This window comes from Mus caroli, chromosome 14 (assembly GCF_900094665.2).
Source record: "Mus caroli chromosome 14, CAROLI_EIJ_v1.1, whole genome shotgun sequence".
Lineage (NCBI taxonomy): Eukaryota > Metazoa > Chordata > Mammalia > Rodentia > Muridae > Mus > Mus caroli.
In genome coordinates this window covers 56,883,865-56,899,475 of record NC_034583.1, presented here as the reverse complement: position 1 = coordinate 56,899,475, position 15,611 = coordinate 56,883,865, and the positions used below count along the sequence as shown (strand labels likewise).

The 15,611-nt window shown below is 49.1% G+C and overlaps 1 protein-coding gene across 3 annotated transcripts in view; it reads right to left on the bottom strand.

Annotated features, from left to right (window-relative positions):
* Scara5 (scavenger receptor class A member 5) overlaps positions 1-15,611 on the bottom strand; it is a 98,124-nt gene that overhangs the window by 17,635 nt on the left and 64,878 nt on the right. The window contains exons 4-8 of one of the 3 annotated variants that reach the window (XM_029469345.1): positions 14,891-15,565; positions 8,417-8,497; positions 6,495-6,593; positions 4,733-4,780; positions 64-171 (exon numbers count right to left, since the gene is read on the bottom strand). In XM_029469345.1, the coding sequence (XP_029325205.1) occupies positions 98-171; positions 4,733-4,780; positions 6,495-6,593; positions 8,417-8,497; positions 14,891-15,565 (977 nt within the window). In that variant the 3' untranslated portion in view covers positions 64-97. Of the gene's footprint in view, positions 1-63; positions 172-1,990; positions 3,758-4,732; positions 4,781-6,494; positions 6,594-8,416; positions 8,498-14,890; positions 15,566-15,611 lie in introns of those variants that run through there. The other 2 variants (XM_021182566.1, XM_021182565.1) reach the window with 2 other exon arrangements.

The following is a 15,611-nucleotide window of genomic DNA, read 5'->3' as shown; positions in this document are numbered from 1 at the left end:
CTGCACTCGCTCACATGTGTTTAGATATTAGCATTCTCTTGGTGGCCTCAGCACTGCTGGGTTCCCAAGGGCGACTTCGCTTCTTTCGACACTGGCCTTAGTATTTTTCCTTGCTTGGGCACAAGACCCATTCTTGTCTCTCTTCAGCTGCCCAGGGATGGTGAGAATGTCCTTTAGAAGGGAGAAATCAGGAAGAGGTACCACTCCGTGAACCATCCTCGCAAATGACTGAACTCAAGAAGGCCGCGGGAAGCACCAATTACAGCAACTGAATCTAAACTGGGGGTCCCGTGAGACTGAGCACTGAGCCTGTGGGGTCCATACTAACTCTGAGCAGATAGAGTAGGACCCCTGAGTGGTGCCAGGAACCTGTGGTATGGGACAAGCCAGCTTGAGGTCATAGCCTGTGAACGGGCTCAGAAGAAACAAGTGGTTTTCTCTGAGCTGCCCCGTGGTACATATTGTTTGTTTAGAGTTTGGCGGAGTTTGGGTCTTGTCTTCGTTTTTGGATGATGCGTCAGAAGAAGACTTTGTAAAAGACAGGACCCCTGAGACCCAAGCAGGAGCTGGAGCAGAGGAGCGGCTTGGACTTACAGAGGGGACTGTACCCGGGGAGGAAGGACATGCCCCAGGTCTTGGGAAGGAGGAGGGATGACTTCGCCTCTGGTTGGCCCTCCTAGCTACCCCATAGTGCTCACGTCTGCTTTCAACCCGCTGGTGACTTTCTAAAGTGAACAGGTCAAAGCTAACCTTCCGACCACTGCAAAGTTCTGCAGGGATTCTCACTTGTCCCCCTGGGCTTGGATTTTTGTTTCCAATACCTTAAATTCTTACTCAGCCCATTTATTGGGTTATCAGCTCCACGCACAGCTCCCTGAAGCTGGGATGCCATCCATCTCTTTCCTCAAGCATCTACTAGACCTCAACTTCCCCTTCAGAGTTTGGATCACAACTCCTCTCTGACCTTGCCTCCCCCTCCCTCACTTCCACCACAGCCCCTCCCAAGGTCACCAGTAACTTTTAATGAGTCTTTCCCCTCTGCTAGATGGAAATTCCTGGGGCGAACACTCAATAGATATTTGCCAAAGGGATGGGTGTCCCGTCTCTCGTCACTCAAGCTAGCTTTCCACCCACATACCTTCTCATTCTGATAGAAGTAAGAAAGGCCAGTCCCCACTCCCCGAGAGTCCCCTCATCTTCTCTGGCCTCTACTCTTTTTCAAAGTCAGTTCTGCCCTAATTCCTGTGTGGTGACCCCCACCTGCCCTGGGGCTGGCTCTGCTGTACTTCATCTCCATCTCCATTTACCATTTCCTTGTTATTCCTCTCTGACATTTTGCATTTTGCTTCAGTTTTTGCTTCAAGCTGATTTTCCTGAGTGAAATGTGCATCTCTCTATATTTCAGTTACTAGCTGTGAGCTTTGGGGTGTGTGTGTGTGTGTATGTGCACACTTTAAAGAGTCCCTTCCCCTCCTTTATTTTAAATAGAGGTAGCAACATCCCAGCAGCCATTGGAAAACTATTGGAATCTCCCTTCCTTGGTCACTCTCTCTCCTTCTCCCCCCTCCCTCAACCCTCCCTGCCATCCTTCTCCCTCCATTGTCTGTCTCTGTCTCTCTTTGTCTCTCTCTGTCTGTCTCTGTCTCTCTGTATCTGTCTGTCTCTGTCTGTCTGTCTGTCTCTCTGTCTCTGTCTCTCTCCTTGTGATGCTGGATGGTAGAGATAATGAGGTCCCTGCATGTGTGTATGTGTTTGAGTCTGGATCCTGCTGGGACCCAGAAACCCCTCTACTTAAACAACAAAACACACTTCCAGTGATAACCATTGATTAATATTGACTTGGGGATTCACCTCATGTCAGGCTGCATAGTTTCTTTTCATGTGAAACCAAACAGAGTAAAGTTTTTGTTGTTTTTCAAACAACCTGAGCTTATATACCGCTTAAAATGTACGCACTGGGATTTAAACAGAACTTTGTACACACATTTGTATCTTGCAAACAGATCACATTCCAAGGTAAAACAAATGTCTGTCTTCCTTGAGATGTACATATGGATCTTGTTTTTTTCCCTGGCCAAATCTCCAAAAGCCAGGGTTATTTAACGGGGTTTTATGGGATGATTGGTGTCACTAAGGCTTAAAAGGAAAATAAAAGTCTTTACTTCTCATCAAGAAAAACACCAAGAGGTCTGGATTTTAGACCCATTGCAACCACCATCTCAGCAGGTAGCCCTAGAGTCTGACCTGCAGGGGTGGAGCTAGGAACAGGGACAGGAAGTGATCTGAACCTATCCACCACTCCCAAATCCCACAACTCCAGATTCAATATGAGTGAACACCGGCAAGAATTTTGTTCTGCAAAGCATGTTCACACTGACTGCAAGCATGGCCCCCAGGAGTTTTCCCTAATACCACACACTGGCCACTAGCCACTGAGAGGTATCTCTCTCTCATGAACACTGTTACTATAGTAACACTCCCTGCTGGAAGGAACTTCAGGCATTTGAGTTACAGGTTAACCTGAGGAATTTGGTAAAGGTTTCAAGCCTTTGGCAAAGGCACCGGCTGCCAGAATCCTGCACCACTCAGCTCAGGGTTTTGAGGTTCTCTGGTTCTGCGAACTCACACTTCCTACTCCATGGATCCCACGGTGGGACTGCCAAGGAACCAGGGAATGACTAAGAAATCCCCAGTCGTAGTAGGCACTGTGTCCATCAGAATTTCCACAGTTTTCTGAAAGATGAACCATGGGCCTCTCCTCAGAGCCTGGGTCTCAGGGATATAAGTAACACCTCAGGGACAGGGGACATATGACTAGGCATGGCCAGACGCAACCTAGGAAGTTGAGGCTGTGGGAAGATAACTCCGCTGCCAACCAGAGTCAGACCTCAGTTCTAAACCGAGGCAAAGGTTCGGTCAGCCTGGGTCTTCTGTCAGCGTCTAGAGCCATGAGGAAAGAGGAACTCACTAGGAACTCTGGGGAGCCCAACCATGCCACCCAAGAAGCCACTGCTCCAAGACTGTGGCCCGACTTCCCACTCCAGATTAAGGAAGCCAGGGACCCAGCGCTCAGTTCTGGGCCTCTAACAGTGGGGGGGAAGATGAATGGTAGACTTCCAGTACCATGGTTCTAGAGTTCCTGTACCCCTTTGATGCTTTTCTTCACAGCACGAGTATCTTACAGTCTGCCAAGACCCCTCACCTGCCAGTTCCATGGCACAAGGAGACCAATTCTGGGGTCTCCGAAAGGTAGCTAAAAGTTTTGTACAAGCTTAGGATTTGTGTATGAGCTCTGGGCTCCAGTCTGAATATAGTCTCCTTATGACAGTAAAGAAACCTTCCTTCCCCTGGGAGACAAATTCAGAGCTGATGCCAGTCGCTGGCTGGGTCATCCATAGGCTATAAGGTCAAGTGAATGGGCTCTCTTCCCCAGCCTCTGACTGGGGAACTTCACACCAGCCAGATTTGGCTTCCACCTCCTCAGTCTCAGAGTGTAACCAGCGCTATTCAGGTAGACAATGACCATATTCACTCTGCTGGCTGTGACCTCCTGTTTGGGTTCTCAAGTCAGCTAAGAAAACAGTTGGCAGACAGTCTCCAGTGAGACCCCTCTGGTATGTGGGCAGCGTTTCGGATCTCATTCTCAAAGGTCATCTTTCCACATAGCTCCTCTCTTCCTGCCCGACCCTCCACACGTTGTTTATGTCTCAGAACTAAATGCCACAGTTCAGTCCTTCTCAGCCACCTTGGCAACATTCTGTCAGAAGACGCAAACATGCTTGATTCTAAGCCCAGGAGTAGGCAGCACCCCAAAGACCACATTCACCACCTTTTTTGGGAGCCCCTCAGTAAACAGTTCAGGTTGTACTTCCCCAACTCTGTACCCAGGCCACATGCCCTGAAGTCATGCCCGGAGCACAGGTGCCTATAGACATGCTAATCCACCATCCACCCCTGCTCTCTTGAATACACACTCAGAGCCAATGGTGCTGAATGCCGAATGCCAGGTGTTCTATTCTTGTTTGGATCTTGGCTAAGAGGTTCTGTGTGTTCTTCCTAACAGTCTTTCTGGGAGTCTACACATGGCACATTGGGAAGATACACCTCAGAAAAATGTGGTTCAGCTGGATCAGTCAGCTCTCTTACAATGGCTACAGGAAGGATTTCAGCAAAGGGGCCCAACTGTGTGGTTGCCAGGGAATGTCTTAAGCCTCATGGCCTCAGAAGTAGCAAAGGAGAAGACAAAAGAGGGTCCACTGAGCCTCGGTGTGTTTCTCTGAGCATTGCACAAGCCATTTCTACAAAGTCTGGAGCCGAGTTTTAGCCAACATCTCCTCCAGTGATTTTTAGGAAGTATGTCTGAGTTGGTGTATGGTATGAAATATTAATGGCTAACACTTCATGAGCTCTGAATCAGGTGTCCAGACTCTGTTATAGTCTTACCATAGCCCTAAGAGGTCAGGATTCCTATTCTCTCCACTTTACAAAGATTGTATATAGGGAATTAGTGGTGCTACAGGGTGCTGTGGGAAGGAAACCTCTAGATCCATCTATACAACCCCAGGCCTACACCCCTAGGGGTTGATGATACATATTGCTGGGCCAATGAAGGCTAAAAGGTGGGAGGGGGAACTCTTTGATGCTTAAGTCCCAGAGTGTGGTTTCAGCACCTGACCTTTGACCACAGGCTTCACCTGTGCCCCAGAGTACGGACCCAGCAGAACTTCCTTACCAGCTCTCTCTCCTCTCTCTCCTTTCTCTCCTTTTGGGCCTCGATCACCTGGAACGGAAGGAAAGCTGGTGTTAGGAATGGAAACAACACACTACAAATAAGATTTTTTTATCTATGGACTTGCTAACTCAAGGCCAGCGAATCCCTCAGGCAGGGGCCAGCAGCCACCAGAGGGCGCTGTGGAGAAGATAATTAAAGTGTCTGCTCTGGTCATAAGGGAAAAAGAAGGGTCCCATGAGAAAGCACTTTAGAGCCCCATCTACCATATAGCATCAAGGAATGCCAGGCAGGAAGCGAAGTTAGTCAGTGTTGGAGAAATTCGCACTCAGGCTCATCGGAGAGGAAGGGGTTGAGCTCCAGCTGTCCATGGAGTCAGGTTCTAAGTCAGGCTGGTTTTTCTGGTAGGGCAGACAGTTTCCAAGGACTTGTGGCACTTCCTGTCCAGGGTTGAGTTAAAAGGTCAAATCTTTCTTAGCTTCCGTTTCACTCTACAAAGAAGGAGAACGTCCTGGCCCCACTCACTCAGTGGACAACAGAAAGGTGTGTGTGTGTGGGGGGTTTCTACTTTAAAGGCTTCCCAACATAATCTCTGCAAGTCCAAAGCCCACTGCACACTGTGGTGAAGAAAGCCAGTCAGAATTGTCCGGGCGAGAGTATTTACTGTGATCCCAGGCTTGAAAAGAAGGAAACCAACCACATACATGGCTGAACATGTTTAGAGAAGTATCCACCAGTGTGTGCTCCAAAGATTTCACAGTGGTTATTCTGCAGAGTCGGAGCCAAAGGGGCCAAAGAAGAAAGGACTTCCTGGTCTACTTTACCCTCTGTGTATGTCTGTACTGTCTAGTCATTTGTCAACAAGCATTGGCTCTTTTTATATGGTCTTTAAAAAAATCACATATTTTCAATTAGGATCATAAAAGAAAGACCTCAGTCCATTTGATCACTAGAGAGTAGAATATGATTTCCAAGAACAGAATACCTCTCAGTCACAGGGTGTATGTGTTGGGGCAGGGGTGATGGTGAGCAGTACTTTTTCTGAGTTGTCATGGTAATGAGTGAAATGTAGGCAGTCAGTGCAAAGAGCATCAGGTATCCTTATCTTCTATCTATGTATCTATGTATCTCTCTATGTATCTCTCTATGTATCTATGCAGCTATGTATGTATGTATCTATGTAAGTATGTTTGTATGTATGTATGTATGTATGTATGTATGTATGTATCTATCTATCTGAGACATGGTCCTCTATGTAGTTCTGGGTATCCTGAAGTTCACTGTGTAGACCAGGGTGGCCTTGGAATCACAGAGATCTACCTGCCTCTGTTTCCTGCTAGGATTAATGGTGTACAGCACACCTGGCCAATCTAACAATCCAGACTGACCGTGAAGAAGTAGATTCCCATGAGGATGAGCAAGGGAAGTACCCACGGAAAGAAGGAAAAATATCAGAAGAAGCATGGTTGGCAAATTAAACCGGAGAAAATGAATAAAGTTGTAAGCATGGGGGCTGGGGGGCATGTAGAAGGAGAGGAGTCTGATAGGACTGAGGACAAATGATAAGGTGCCTGCAGCCTGGCTCTGTTCTCAGAGACCCCTCACTAGGTCCCCTGCTTTTATCTCTGCAACCTGTATACATATACCCATGCACACACACACACACACACACACACACACACACACACACACACGGCACTCTCCTGGATGCTACTCTAGGACTGAAGGAATGTGAGCTCCAGGGTGTGTCGAGATTCAGTATTACCTTTGAATCCGCGCATGCCCATGGGGCCCGTAGCCCCTAGCTTCCCATCATCACCCTTGGGACCAGGCAGTCCTGGGTCACCTCTCTCTCCTGGCAGACCTGGGGTGAGAAGAGACAAGAGTATAGCTTTAGACTCATGTCCATTAGATGCCCTTGTCTAGTTTAATAATTAATATGAACTTGGTCTTCCATAGCCTCTGCTTTCCCTTGCTTAGCATCCTACAGGGCAGCTCAGAGCCTCCCCATACACACCTACATCACTTTTCCCTGACCCCTTACTCTTGAAAGACCTAGTGTTGTTGTGGTAGTGGTAGTGCCAGTCCCATTCAGATACCTGCAAGCATGCTGGATTTCTAAATTCTGCAAACATCTTTTGGATTACTCTTTGTGTGCAGGCATAAAGAATCTCATGTAATCCTTATGACATGCATGGGGGGGGGCGATATTTATACCCATACTACAGATAAAGAAACTAAGTCTCCCAGATGCTTGCCCCAGGGCACACAGCAAAAGGCTTTGGAGGCAGGATCTGAGTCCCCTTCTTTCTTACAGGAAGTTCATGATTTAACCAACATGTCCTGCTTTTACATCATGTCCTGCTTTAGGCTAAGGTTCTCACTGGTCATTAGGGAGGAGAATGCTGTGGGGATGGCATTAGTGAGAGGGAAGAGACTGAGGTGACGCCTTAACCTATTTAAAGGAAGAGGGGGAAAAAAAAACACAAATGAAAAAAACAAAACACTCCCTTTCTTTCCACAAACAAAGTGTCAAAAGCACAAGAATGTCCACAAAAACCAATCAATGGGTGCATAGGCAGCCATCCCATTAGGCGCTTTGCTCCAGCTTCTTGGCTATCAGACACCATGGCCACAGCCTGCACTGAATGTACCATGGAGAGCCAGAATCAACAAACACTTTTATGGAGTGAGAGCCCAAGGCCCAAGGGTCCTGACCCAAGACTAGTCATCGCTGTAGAACACAGTTTTCTTAATCAAGTCCCTAATTGTTCTTTCCTGCTTGGAGAGCAAGCTGGTTTTCATTGGGCCTCTTTTTCCACAGCACAAGAAACCTATCTCCCAGTTATTACCCCAGGGCTAATAGCAAACGGCTAGGGGAGGCAGTGGCCTCCCAAGGGTGTGAGGACGTCAAAGAAATTGATGGAATGCCTTTCTTTTTCTTCTTGACATGATGCATCTGTTCCCAGAGTCTAAGAGTCCTGCGGTGATCTCTGAGTCTACTGCAAGATGTGCCCGAAGGGCCCCCACCCTATGATTCATGAGGCAGGAAAAGTGGCTCTTCTGTCCTGAGAGCCTCAGGGCATCCTCCGATGTGGAGCTGAGGACAGAGGGGAGGTCAGGCTGGAGCACTCCCCTTCCATGCCTTGTCTTCTCCCCTCGTCTGCAATGTACCTAGAGATTTGTCAGGAATAACCCCCCTAAAATAAATAACCAGACCCTTCCCCGCTAAGCCTCCTCTCCTCGCATCATCTTGGAGCCTCTTCACTCAGTGGAACGTTGCATGCAACACAGGAATGGGCACACTCAGATGTTTGTCCGAGTCCCGATAGGAAACTTCTGAGACTATGAACCTCAGAAAGGCTGCAGGGCATCAGGCAGTGAGATGGGGCAGCAGAGTGTCAGGCTCCGAGCATCACAGACAGTCTTCGCTTGAAGGCCCTGGTCATGTGAACCCCGATTCCTATGTGGGCAGCAGCTTAGTGAATCTGGGGACTCTTGGGAGTCCCTTCCTTCAGATCCTGGTACTTCTTAGGGAAAAGCATTTGGCCCATTCTATGGTTAAGTTGACAGCCTCTTAGTCACCTGGTGGAAGAGCGAGCGGTGGCTGTCTATCATCCCTAGGAAGAGCGTGTCAGGGGTAGATGTGAAGCGCTCCCCCAGATTCCTCCCAGCGTACCCCATTACCTCGAGATCCAGGAAGTCCAGGGCTACCTGGCTTTCCCTCCTTCCCTTCATTTCCTTGGTCACCTTTGGGTCCCGGTGGCCCTGAAAGATGACAACAAGAACAAACAGATTAGAGGGTTAGAAAGTCAGGACACTGGTGGAAAAAGCAAATGATTCTCTCTGAGAGGAGAGGAAGAGCCAGAATTCTGGGCTGGAAACATATAATGGCAGCTACTCAGCTTTGGGGGCACCAAAGGGGCTTCCATGGAATCCCATTCAGGAAGAAACAGGTCTTAGCTAAGCGAAGAAGGTGGAGGGTATTCGGGGGATATCTGTGTCCCTCTCAAATCCATATGTTGAAGTTCTTACCCCCAAGGTTATAGTTTGGAAAGGTGGGGCTATGGGGGGCATCATGGCGACTGTCTGGGTTTAGATGAGGTCATAGGGATGGGCCCCTCCTCGATGGGGTTGATGTCTTTATAAAATGAGGAAGATCAGTTATGGTGGACTATGACTGTAGCCCTAGTATTTACTCAGGAAGCAGAGGTAGAAGGATGGTGAACTCAGGGCCAGCCTGGGCTATAGCATGAGACCCACTCTCCTGTCTGGAGTTGGGGGACGCCATTGAGCTTGGCACTAGCCTGCCTTTCCTCTCCCTTCACTTCTGTCCCTTACCACCCAGCCCTACCCCGACATCTCTCTCTCTGTGTGTCTCTCTGTCTCTCTCTGTCTCTGTCTGTCTGTCTCTCTCTGTCTCTGTCTGTCTGTCTGTCTGTCTCTCTCTGTCTGTCTCTGTCTCTGTCTCTCTCTCTCTCTGTCTTTCTCTGTCTGCTAGACCAGAATATGGCAAACAAGTGGTCATGTACACAGCAGGGAAGGTAGCCTTCACCCAAATCCAACTACTCCAGTACCCTGAACTCAGACTTCCAGTTTCCTGAACTGAAAAGAAAGCAATGCCTGTGGTCAAAGCCCTCCAGCCTGTTTCAGTGGTCAGGGCTGACTGAAGCAGAAGGAAGAGGGAGAGATCCCGTGACCAGAGGGAGCATTCCTACAGGAGCTGAAGGCGGCGACGCAGCGGTGTAAGCTGTGGTGAGCCGAGCAGCAGGAGCTCAGTGGACTGAGAAAGCGAGAGTAATGGAGGCTGAGGTGCTGAACTTGACTCTGACCAGGTAGGTATGAGGTTGGAAGAGGCCTGGTAGGAAAGCCACATCAGGTCTGTGCACAACAAAGGGAAGAAGATGGCTGGTCTGTGGTGTGAGAGAAAGACAACAGAAAGAAGGTGAAAGGCAAAGTGGCAGGGGCTGTGGTCCATCGAGTGGGAGGTGGAGGAACCCTGGGTTAGGAAAGGGGCCATCAGAGACAGAAGGAACAGCCAGACTGTTTAGAATGTAGGATAGCTGTTGGCTCCCTCTGGGGACGCAGTGAAGAAGGAGGCCTAGCGAAGCTTAGGTTTCAGCGGGGCACCTGGGTGGAGGATAAGTGTCTAATTACTTATGGATGGGACTACCTCCCGGGAGAGGCTCCGGTGTGGGTGTGGCGGAGACTCAAGAATACATGACTGAATTCAGTCTCCACTATACCTATGCCATATGTTCAAGTTACTTGTCTGAGGCCACACAGGCAGCCACAGTGATCTCGGTCCAGATCCATCTGGCACTTATCCTTTCTGCCACACCCACGAGACCAGACGTCTCACCCTTACCACCTTCCTGCCACTCATTCAGTCACCCAGGAGGCCTCCCTGTCAGTTGCCCATGACTAGGATCTGAGGATGCTCCTTGTTGTTTCTGCTGATGATCTTTCTTGGTCCCATGGTTCCTGTTGGCACGGGTGCAACCCAGACAAGCAGATCTGGTTTGCTTCGATGTATCCTGTCTACCTGACCCTGCTGTGGGAATCCAGGCTGCAAGCACTCACCTCCTGCTGTACTAGCTGAATAGTTCAACTCATCTGTCCCCAGAACATCCTCACCTTCCTTAGGACATTGGGTTTCTACAGATGCTGTTAGTTAAGGGCATATTGGAGAGGGATGGACCCTAATCATGTGACTAGAGTCCTGTAAACAGACAGAGACACAGGATGACAGAAGCAGAGAAGGTAGGGAGGCATCTGCAGGCCATGATTGCCCCAGCCACTAGAAGTTCAGAAGACACAGGGATAAGTCTCTCAGAGTTTCAGAGGCGTGAAACCCTACAGATGCCTTGGTTGAAGGCTCACAATCCCTACAGATGCCTTGGTTGAAGGCTCGCAATCTCTCGACAAGAAACTGTTATTTTTAGCCCCAGTGTGTGATGCTTTCTTTCCCTGGAACCCCAAACATGCAGGCTCTTAGCAGAGCAGTGTCTTGCACAATCAACGCCTGACAAATGAATGAGGATATGAGACCAGAGGGTGTTAATACACACAAAACAACCTGGCTGCCAAGATCAAGATGTACTGATACATTCCAAAAGTTGGCACTGTCCTCAGACCCTAACCGAAGCTGACAGCTATTTAACAAATTCAATGGCTCGAGAGCAAGGGGAAAGTAGTTAACATTTTTTTTTTTTAATTCACAAGTTATGTAAAGCATTTAAGGAAAGCTGGAGTTTTTAGGCATCATCATATTTTTTTATCCCAACTCTCGGGTAACAGGGTCAAGACGTGAAACCTGTTTTGCCAAGAGTTATACAGGCAATGCAAGACAGAGCTAAGATGCAAATGAGCTCCATCACCTGCCCCTCTTCCCCATCCCTGTGCTGTACCGAGCTGTCTCTCCTCCCGCCAAGCTCAGCAGCAGAGGAAACCTAGCACAGATCTCTGCTGCTAAAGCTCACCCATTCCAAAGACTTCACCCCATTTCACTCTTCATCTCGCCAGGACCTTGAGCTCCAGTTGCTACAGCTGTGCCAACCCACAGCTGGCATTCTGAGGTGACATCGGGGCAATATGTGATTACAGCTGCAGTGGCACCTAGGTTTGCCCACAGAAGCCCTTTTTTATCTCTCAGAGTTTTATAGTCACACGTCTTGTTTCTCATTTTTTTGAGGTAGATTACAATGTGGAAGGTCTGTCTGCCATCTGAGCCCACACTGTCCCTGCCACTGATGGCTGTGCCTCGGTTTTCTGGTGATGCTACAGGGCCCATGAGAGCATCCTGACTCCTTCCTCATTCAAAACATCTCTACCTAAGAGAAGGGCAGGGCAGAGACTGTAGTTCCATTCCACAGCCAGAAGAGCGGCACCCACAGGAGGTTCAGGGGCAGCCCTGCTGGAGAGATACTCAAGAGTAAAGGAACAGGAACAGGAGGCACTAATCGGCTCACCTTCACAGTGTATCCCGCATCCTCTTTGAGGAAGGTAAGAGGACAGATGGTCACACAACCTACCCAGGACCTGTACACACACCCCAACCCTTCCAGAGCAGGTACGCTTGTTTTACAAGTGGTTCCATTCACAGATGTACTTTTAACTGGAAGGCAGAGTTCCCTTGTCAGCCCTAGACCCAGCCCCAACTCCTTTACTCACACACCTGACAGAAGGCACTGGTGGGGGGGGGGGGGAGGGACGGACTCCCTCCTCCATCCACTAGGTGGTGTTTTCTATAGAAAACAAAGCAGCTGCCTGATAAAGCTGCCTTGAAGACTTGTTTTCATTCATCAAGAGGGTTGACATTTGACTTGGATAAGTCATTTTCGCTCCTGGGGTCTTGTGGTTCTCCACTGTGATACGGGAGGATGAGACCAGATGATTTCAGAGGTCTATTCCCATTCCAAAGAATTCTAGAAAGTTTCCATTTTAGCCATCTGTATATGGCTTGGGTGGCCTGCCTCAAGGCTTGCTGTACCAATGTGTTCTGGCATGTCTCCCCTCTCTGATTTTCCTTCCTTCTCTAGGGATGCCTCCCTCTCTGATGATCTAAGTTCTCTGTGCCTTTAAATTGCACAGGCAGATTTTGACAGACCTCATCAATGCCAAAAGATCCAAAGCAGAAGAAAAACACTGCTTTGCCGTGAATGTCTACGAAAGATGAACTGGAGTAGAAAACTCTAGAAAACTGCACGGCAAAGTGAGAATGAAAATCGTCTGCAGCTCCAGGATAATGTAAATGCCCTCATCTTTGAAAAACACATGCTCTTGAGTATTTATGAGTATGAGACAGAAAAGAGCAAAGGGGTGGAACATGGTATCTGCTTGTCTATATGTGTGTATACATGTGAGCTATGCATGTAGGATGTCTGTGTTTGTGTATGTGTGCACATATATGTACCTATGAGTTATGCATTCACCTGTGTGTTTGTTCATACATGTATACATACATGTGAATTACACATGGAGGTGTGTGTGTATATGTGTGTGCTGGTGAGCTATGCATGGAGGTGTCTATGTGTATGCTTGTGCATGTGTGTGCCTATTTGTGCACATGTGAGTTATGTATTCAGGTGTATGTACATATGAACACATGTGAGCAGTACATGCAGGTATCTGTGTTTGTGAATGTATCTGTACATGTGTGTGTGTGTGTGAGTTATACATTCAAGAATGTGTGTGTGTGTGTGTGTGTGTGTGCGTGTTTGTATGGGTATGTATAGGCAAGTATGCATATGTGTGTGCATGAATATGTACATGTGTGTTCAGAGAGGTATAAATTAGAGACAAATTAGAAAAATTATGGCAGAAAGGCCACTCCAACAACAGTATAAAAGTTCACGAAAACATGCTAGAGCACTCTGAACAGGCAGAGCTAAAGACACCAGGATGACTATAGCGCCCTGTGGTCACTGTGGAAACTCAGAGGAGGGACTGTGGATGGTGAGGAGAGGAAACAGGGCTGGAGGAGGTGAACTGGAGAGATTCAGATGGCTCTGTCAACCTCTCTGTTTGGGGAGAGAAAGCAGACAGGACCAGAGGGAATGCCCCAGAAAACAAAACAGGAGTCATAGAGGCATAGCCTCACAAAGGCCAGAGTCCATGCCTGGTTCTACTCCCACCTCATCCTGCAACCTGGGCAGGCTCTTTATGCTTTCTGGGTCTCAGTGCCCATGGCAGCACCCAAGGAGACAGTAACACTTCCCTAGACAGGTACTGCTCTTAAGAGGTGCTGTGTGGCATGCCCAAGGTATGCCCATGTGCAGCAGGTATACCAATGAGGACAACTTCAGTAGTGCCAACTGCCAGACTACTCAGGGTCTCGTGGATCTCAGAGCCGGGCAGGAGAGAAGACAGTGGTTTGTCAGAAGAGATGATCTGGGTCTCTAGGTTAGCAGCCGCTGAGTGTGCTCGCTAGTTTTATGTCAGTTTGACACAAGCTGGAGTTGGAGGAGACACAGTTGGAGGAGAGGAGGGAACCTCAATCAAGAGAATGCCTCCCTAAGATCAGACTGCAGGCAAGCCTGTAGTGCTTGTGGGTGGCGCAACCCCAGTGCTGGTGGTTTGGGGTTCTACAAGAAAGCAGATTAAGCAAGCCATGAAGAGCAAGTTAATAAGAAGCACCCTTCCATGGCCTCTGCATTAGCTTCTGCCTACCGGTCCCTGCTCTGTTTAAGTTCCTGCCCTGACTTCTTTCAATAATGGACTGCAGCAGGGAACCATAAGCCCAATAAATCTCTTCCCGTTTGCTTTTGGGCATGGTGTCTCATCACAGCAATAGCAGCCCACTCACTAGTGACTTCATCCATTCAAATGCAGGGTCTTTTTATAGAGACCAGTCTGGCCTCCATCTGTTAATCTTTGCACCTCTATTTCTCAAGTGCTATGCTCACAGGCATGGGCCAGCACACAGCCAATCCTGTTTAGGAAATAGATTTAGTGAATTCAAACATACTCTATCTGACAAACATAATATTCTTCTTTTGTTTTGGTTTTGTTTGTTTGTTTGTTGTTTTCTGTTTTGAGACAGGGTTACTCTGAGTAGGTAGCTATCCTGAAACCTTGCTCTGTAGACCAGGCTGGCCTTGAACTCAGAGATTCGCCTGTGTGCTCGCCTAAGGCCTCCTGAGTGCTGGGATTAAAGGCATGCACCCCCACTGCCTGGGCAAACATTTTTCTAATAGTCTAGTAGACCAAGATCAAGTTTGGAATTCTCCAGTCCTAGAAGCTCCACTCATTAGGACCTTTGCCACTGGAGGACTTCTCTGCCCTCCAGTCCGATCCTATAGCAGGATCCTCTTCTGTCTCTTGAAGGCTGCAGAGGGCATACCTAATCTCTGACCACCCACCCCATCACCATCTACCCATGGTTGTTTTCCTGCCTAGGGGTATGGATGCTGGGTCCATTCTCTGCTCCAGGGATGCTTACTGAGCAGAGAGACCTAGGGAGGTCCTGGAAATGGGCATAGGCCATTTAGGTAGGACATTCCAGAGTCATACAGTGTAAGACGTAAAGATGGAGGTGTAAGTTTTAACTGTTACTCCAGGATGGGTCCTCGGGATAAACTTTGCAGGGGCCGGGGGAGGCCTTAGTAGGGAATGTAGGCAGGAAGGAGGAACTACACACAGGGTAGTTCACCCAAGTACCTTTGGCCAGGGTGATATTCCTCAAGGCGATGGAGTGTTCCCAGTCCTTCAGACGCAGGTCCTCGGTCACCACGTTGAGTGTGGCCAGCTCCTGCTTGAGCTGCATCTCCATGTCCATGTGCACCAGCCTCATACGGCGTGTGTCTGCGCTGGCATTGCTCACCAGCACCTGCAGGTCCTGTAGCCACGTGCTGTGCAGGGCCACGTCATAGGACAGGCTGTGGTTGAGGCCACGGAGCGCACCGCCCACGTCAGCCAGCTCCTCCCCTAGGACTCCCACCCTGCGTGCTAGCCCATCCAGCAGGCCCGCGTGGCGCTGCAGCAGTAGCTGGCTTCGATTGCTTTCCACCTGCAGCTGGTAGAGTTCTAGCTGTGCGGAGTCACTCTGCTGTCCTGTTCGGTCCCGCAGCAGGGCCATCGCCTGCTCAGTCTGTGCCGCCTGCGCGTGCAGCCCCCACAGCGTGCCCTCCAGCCTCTGCACCAAGCCGGCCAGGGCCAACAACGAGTCTGTCTGGTTCTGCAGCGCATCCTGAACCTTCCACACCTGCTCTGTCAGGTCTGCCTGCAATGGAGCCTGCAGCAGCCGCAGCTGCATGTCCCGGAGGCTCTCATTCAACCGGTTGACGTTCCGAGTCAGCGCCTTCAAGTCATCTGGGGAGCTTCGAGGCCGGGACACTGTGGAAGAGGTGAGGAGTGAGAAGGGGTTGAGTAGAGAGGTCCA